A 7,375-nucleotide genomic window follows, 5' to 3' on the forward strand; every position below is an offset into this window, starting at 1 on the left:
GTGTTATTTTTCTTTGACGCGCATAATTGTTTAATCTAAAGGCAGCTGGCCTTAGTCTTAGAAAGAAATATTAAATGTCCTTTTTGATCATTATTATAACTTTTTTATCATTTATTTAAACATTTCTTAGCCTTATGGCTATCTATTTTTTCGATTTCGAATAGGTAGCCGAGACAAGGCGCTAGCAAAAAATGTAAAGTTTAAGTTATGTCAATATGAAAGTTTCTTCTTATATTTATTATTGTTTAGCTTTCATAATTACTATTTGAATCTTTTTTCGAATAAATAGTCGAGTCTATGCTAGTATTTAATAGTAACTTTTTATACAGTCAAGGCAGCTGGCCTAAGTCTTAGAAAGGAATATTATACGTCCTTTGTGATCATTATTATAATTTTGTTATCTATTAATACATTTTCAAGCCTTATGGCTATCTATTTTTCGATTTCGAATAGGTTGCCAAGACAAGGCGCTACCAAAATGTATAGTTTCAGTTATGTCAATATGAAAGTATTTTCTTATATTAATTAGGTTTAGGTTACATAACTAGCATTTAATAGTAACTTTTTATACAGTCTTTAATAGAGCCTTTGTAACAATAGATATCTATAATACATACAAAAAGATATATCATGCTTTAACTACTATAATGTGTTATTATAAAGAATCATAGTTATTCGTTCTATGTTATATAATCTGATTACACAACTTATTATTCACTAATAACGAGGTGGTCACTATTCACTTTACAAGAACACATAATTTTACAAGCCCGCTTTTGCCTGTTTATATTTTATCCAACCAATAATTTTTGTGATGCATGTCCTGTATAATTATCATTATTATAATCATCACAATTATTACCGATTTGCTTTAGCGGCTATATTTGTCATTTCATCAATTACGTTGCAATGAATTGTATGTCAATGTACATTTTATGCATTGCATTATTATCATTATAATAATTATTACACGTTTGCTTTAGCGATTTTAGATGTGACTAAACCAACAATTTTGAGTTGCATGTTATGTAAATTTACATGATATACCAAGTATTATTATAATAGAAAATATTTGTTATTATTATTATTATTATTATTATTATTATTAGTAGTAGTAGTAGTAGTAGTAGTAGTAGTAGTAGTAGTAGTAGTAGTAGTAGTAGTAGTAGTAGTAGTAGTAGTAGTAGTAGTAGTAGTAGTAGTAGTAGTAGTAGTAGTAGTAGAAGAAGTATTATTATTGTAAGTATTATTAGTATTATCATAACTAGTGGTAGTATTTATGTTTTCAACTGTCATACATTAGTATCCTTATATATTGCATATTTGTAAACACTATATGTATAATAATTGTCCACTTGGGCTGTTATTGGCCTTCTGGATCTGATATGAAATAAACATACATAAACATATATATATATATATGTATATATTCTTCGTAAAAACTTCCCTTTGGCTTGTAAAATAAATGCGTTCTTTCATTAATTAACAATGTTGTTGTTGCTTATTTGGATATTGTTCTTGCTCAATTATTGCAGCGACTATTCTGTAAAAGGCTGTTTTATATTACAATTCGTAGTAATTAATATCGAAAAGGAGACGTGAAATAAACTGTCACTTAATCCTCCCAAAGAGCAGTTACATAGATACATTTCAAATTCACCTGTCGATATATACGTTCATTTGTCTACGCCCTAAAAACGAATGTTGTATATCAAAGAACAAAATTCACCAATAACCTATCCAACCCACCTAACAATGCTTTCAAATAAATATCAAAACGATGGCATATAATTGCAGACGACAACATAAAATAAACTTGAGTTTAAGATAACCTATATTTTTCAAAGTACAAAATATAGTTTCTTATGAATTCGAATTCTTTTTTTTAAGCGAAACAAAAATAATCGAACATCCCATAATACAAAATATAATATCGCTAGGCAGTTTGACTTCTAAGATCACAACAAGTTAATCAAATGTGCCTCGGGTTTGCTTCACCTGAATGTTTAAAATGAAATAACACAAGCTTCTAGTTTTCTGTTTTTCTATTCATTTTAATTAATCCTGCATATTACAAGTCAAATGAAAAATGATAGTTCAAAACAGTACCAAATGTTTTTTTTTTATGCGCTGTATCTTGGACACGTGAGTCCAAAAACTCAAGTCAACAATTAATGCATTTTTCTACTTAAGAGGACACATATTCGACGCAATATTGATCACATTTGGTAAAGATTTTTATCCGGCCAGTATCAAGGCCGCATTTTAATCTGGATTTCGTGCGTCCAAAATAAGGTCGCCCGGTCACCAATATTTATGACTCATTTCTGGTGAAACTTGGTAAGATTAGTTCATCTAGGGCACAGCTTGAATTTGATTCACTTGCGTCCACAAATCTTAGAAAAAAACTAGTTACCACTATACAAGCCACTTTTATAACTCAAGCTTAATGAGATTAATTAACTCTGATATTTTTGCTAAAACAGTCTAACTTCATGCGACTTAATGTAGGGTATTGATTGTTTCAAGCAAATGCGAATATATTTTTCAACGAATGCATGTATCCATTTAGTTTTGTTATGGTGTTTATATTTAACTTATAGATAATTTAATCAAACGCACGTATATTGCAAATTACATTTTACAATAAGAGGCAATAAAATAAGTTCGTATGTAAACAATTAAATCATTATACAGTTTTTCAATATGAAATAATAAAAAACGAACCAATTATATTGTTCGCATTCATGTATTGATAATTTCATCAAACACAAATAAACAAACAACTAGCATAGCTAACTTAATGAATATTTGATTTACAGCATAATATTATTTTCAAGATCATAACTATTCCTTGTTTAACAGCTGCATTGAGCTTTGTGGTTCCCAATTTGTTATATCATCAGCCTTTGTCATGACCTCATTGAAAGTAGTGCCATGATATGGTCAAATCTAACGGCTGTTAAATCTGCTCACTAAATCGAATATCGTTATGTTAAGATAATAAGATGAAAGTAAATCCGTCAGAAAGTGTGAATGACTTACATTTTGAACAATGCGCTTTACTATTTTGTATATTATTTCAATGCCATTTGTTGATTCTGCTATTTTGTTATTGTGTTAACGACCATAGTTGAGATCTTGCTCAATTTCTCTAAAACTCACTCTTAACTACAGTTTTCAATCCGGTTTTCTTCATTTAAATTCCAATAGACATGCTGGATTTCTTCTAGAGTTGTGTGGGTATAGTTTTCACTGAAGTCCATTTTAATCAGCGTTGATACACGTACTGATCTGTCACCCGCTGTGCATTAGCTTCAAACTCTTTTGTCGATGCTCCATCCACTCAAAGACTTCCATTCTCTCCTTAACTCTTTATCTGTTTTACCTTTCCGTTATTCTCTTTTACTCATTATTTAACGCTATCATTGTTTGTTCGGATATTGTCCAGTTTTTCTTTGAATACCGTATTTACTCTTGGTTTTGGGGAACCTAAAATCATTATTTGTATGATAACCCTATTGCTTATAAAAATTAGTGTTTTGTTATGAGATGCCACTTAAATTAAGTTATAAAAAACAATTTGCCATATTTCCTGTTTTGGGGATATGATACATATTGAATAAAAAGGTAATTGTATCACATGACCGACTTCAAAATAATGATACAAGTTGTCATTCATAAGTTTGCAATGTATTATGATGCTTCTAAAATAGTTTCATATGGCCTTTTTCCATAGTCATGTGCTTTCCAAGACACACTATTGACCAGTGATATCAACAGGAACATATCAGATCCTATATGCATACATATGTACATAATATTTGTTTCACTTTGATAGCAAGCATATTTGTAAATATCCGAACATTAATAATAAAGTTAATGTAGTTGAGTATCAGCGAGGCTATTTGTTCAGATTTTGTGAGAATGAGTGTATATGTTAAACATATAAATATATGTGGCAGTATCTCAGTAACAAATCTGTGGGCATTATGAGTGCAATTCATTGTTAATTAAAATGTAATTAACTGTTGAGCAGATGTGACAGTATCTCATAAAATTATATTTGAAATAAATGAATGCACTTAGCATCTATTTTATTGGCATGCTGCCGCCACACTTAACACAAAGCTGTTGCCCAAACTGTTGATGTAACTTTGCAACTTCCTATGTTCAGATACATGTAATCTGGCCTAACCAGTTTAAGCCGGATCTGCGATCGTTCTGGTCATCACTTTGGTCATCATACTGCTCATCATACTGGTCCTCACTCTGGTCATCATGCTGGTCATCGCAATGGGCATCATACAGGTAATCATAAAGGTAAACACAAGGGTCATCACCATGGTCATCACTCTGGTCATCACTGTGTTCCGTACTCCGGTCATCTCACTGGCCATCATACTGGTTATCACTCTGACACTCAATTTGGTCATCATACTGTTCACCATACTGGTCATCGCAATTGACATCATACTGTTCATCATTCGAGTCTTCACTCTGTTCATCGCAATGGTCATCACTAGGTCATCATACTGTTCATCATACTGGTAATAATACTGTTTATCACTCTAGTCATCACTCTGTTCATCACTATGTTCATCACTATGGTCATCTCTCTGGCAATCATACAGGTCATCATTCTGGTCATCATACTGGTCATCATTCTGGTCATCATTCTGGTAATCATACTGGTAATCACTCTTGTCAACACTCTGGTCATTAAACTGGTCAACATAAAGGTCATTACTCTGGCCATCATTCTGGCGATCATAATGGTCATCACTATGGTCCTCATAAGGGTCATAACTCTTGTCATCACTCTGGTCATCACTCTGTTTGTCATTTTGGTCATTATTCTGGTCATTTCTATGGTCATCATATTGGCCATCATACTGATCATCATACTGGTCATCATGCTGTTCTTCATACTGGTCATCATACTGGTCATCATACTGGCCAACACTCTGGTCACCATACAGGTCATCATACTGGTTATCACTTTTGTCATGCTTGTCAACACTCTGGTCATCAATCGGGTTATCTATCTTGACAAAATTATGTTCATCACACCTGTCATCAGGGTTGTCCTGAATCTTTAATATTTGTTCTAGTTCTAGTTATTTTCTACAAACCTTCTACCGTTGTCCATTCAGCAATCTATGAAGCCTTATAACGACAAAGCTGTAAATTTAAAACTTGTTAAAAAAAATAAATAAAGTGTTGATTTAGTATGCACTTGACATCGGACTTTCCAAATAAGCAAATATCAGGGAAAGACCTTTCCAAATAAGCAAATATCAGGGAAAGACCTTTCCAAATAAGCAAATATCAGGGAAAGACCTTTCCAAATAAGCAAATATCATGGAAAGACCTTTCCAAATAAGCAAATATCAGGGAAAGACCTTTCCAAATAAGCAAATATCAGGGAAAGACCTTTTTTATTTTAGAAAATCTCGGAAGCGGTACGTCGAAATAGGTATCACCAAGAACTACAACAATGGACTATTACTTTTAAGAACGCGTGTAAAACAAAGGTTATTAGCATAACACTATAATAAACATACTTAGTTACTAATCTTTAAAGTAACTTCCTTGTAGAAACTATGTCATTAGTCTTTTTATAGCAAACATAGTTATTCCGATATGTGCACTAATCTGATTATAAACAAATCAATCTTGTAACTTGACCGTTTTAATCAAGATTCTAGGTAATATATACACTTGGCATTATATTGTAATGATATCGTTCCATATATTACACTCTTAATAATGGCAATAACATAACAACCTTATATCTATACTATAATATACTATGCGATCGACCAACAATTTGCCACACGTAATTGAGCAGGGTCTTTCTCTAAGATTTCAGGCTTTGATACTATGTGATGCATGTCAGCAGAATATAACACGATATGATCACAAGTTCAGGTAACATCCGGTTGAGTAGATATTTTACATTTCTCGTCTTGATTAGACTGATTTGAGTCCCTGAAAGTAAGCTGCTAAAACCATACAGGAAATATAAAGGTAGACAAGTCATATTCACATCACATAACATGTCCTTTCCAAAGTTATCATGTAACTGTCTTGAAACGTTAACAATGACCTGCATGTTATAGAAGAAGCAAAGCAGATTCGGAGAATCATTTAATATAACAAAAACAATATTCGACAGAAATGTCTATGTCTTTTCACTACTAGCATGATCAGGTTGCATTATAAGGTAGCGCATGCAGTAACTATAAGATAAATGTATTGTGTTTCTCAAAAGCAATGCGTGTGTATGTTCTTTTGATTTCTAATACATGTCTATTAAAAAAGATTTTCTACAATGTTTTATCAAATAAGCATACATGTAAGTAGGCACTGCGTATTTAACTCCATACACAAGTCATTTTACTGCAGGGCCGTTACGCTGTTTAACTGCTGCATTATGACTAGACTTTAATACGAGTCGCGTTCTGAGAAAACTAAGCATAATGCATACATGTGCGTAAAGTGTCGTCCCAGATTAGCCTGTGCAGTCCGCACAGGCTAATCAGGGACGACACTTTTCGCCTAAACTTGATTTTCGGTTAGGAGGGACTGCCTTGAAACTAAAAATACCATAAACGCGGAAAGTGTCGTCCCTGATTAGCCTGTGCGGACTGTACAAGCTAATCCGGGACGACACTTTACGCACATGCATTATGCACAGTTTTCTCAGAACGCGACTCATATGGTTACACATAACAAATGTGATTCGTGTGTGGTTCCGAGTAAAACTAGTCGAGATGGTCATTGAGGAAATATTAACAAACCTGGATATGAATCATTATTCAAAACAGTCGCAGTTCAATATGGGAACCTGAATGCATTAATCATTCAAAACATTAGAAAATGCTTCTATAAACAAACTGTAACATGTGTTACTTAGTCACATTACGCAAAACGATGTGTCATATAAAACGTTTCAACCCTATCATTTAATTTCAAAGAGTTATATAAAATCGATTTAAAATTGATCCAACAGCTTGCTTAATCAACAACATTTAATTGCAAGCCTTATAATGAAACTTCGTTTATTGCTAACTAATACATGTAGAATACAAATTAGCCTTGTTTGGGAAAACGGGTTTTAATGCTGATGCGTTAAGTCTCGTCCCAAATCATCATTTGCAGTCCGCAATCAGGGACTACACTTTCCGTCTTAACTGGGCTTTGGATAAGAAGAGACATCCTTAGAACGACAGATACAATTAAAGAAGAAAGTGTCGTCCCTGAATCTGGGACGACACTTTACGCACTTACATTGAGTCTGGTAATGCCAAAGCGAGGCTCAAATCAAAAGTTTGTTTAATGTTAAACGCAAAATAATAAGCGCTTAACG

The 7,375-nt window shown here is 32.9% G+C and overlaps 1 protein-coding gene across 1 annotated transcript in view; it reads right to left on the reverse strand.

Moving 5' to 3' along the window:
- Positions 1-4,571: 4,571 nt before the first annotated feature.
- LOC127831323 (prostatic spermine-binding protein-like) overlaps positions 4,572-7,375 on the reverse strand; it is a 26,793-nt gene continuing 23,989 nt past the window's right edge. The window contains exon 3 of the mRNA XM_052356291.1: positions 4,572-5,073. Within this exon, the coding sequence (XP_052212251.1) occupies positions 4,572-5,073 (502 nt within the window). The remainder of the gene's footprint in view (positions 5,074-7,375) is intronic.

This window comes from Dreissena polymorpha, chromosome 5 (assembly GCF_020536995.1).
Source record: "Dreissena polymorpha isolate Duluth1 chromosome 5, UMN_Dpol_1.0, whole genome shotgun sequence".
NCBI lineage: Eukaryota > Metazoa > Mollusca > Bivalvia > Myida > Dreissenidae > Dreissena > Dreissena polymorpha.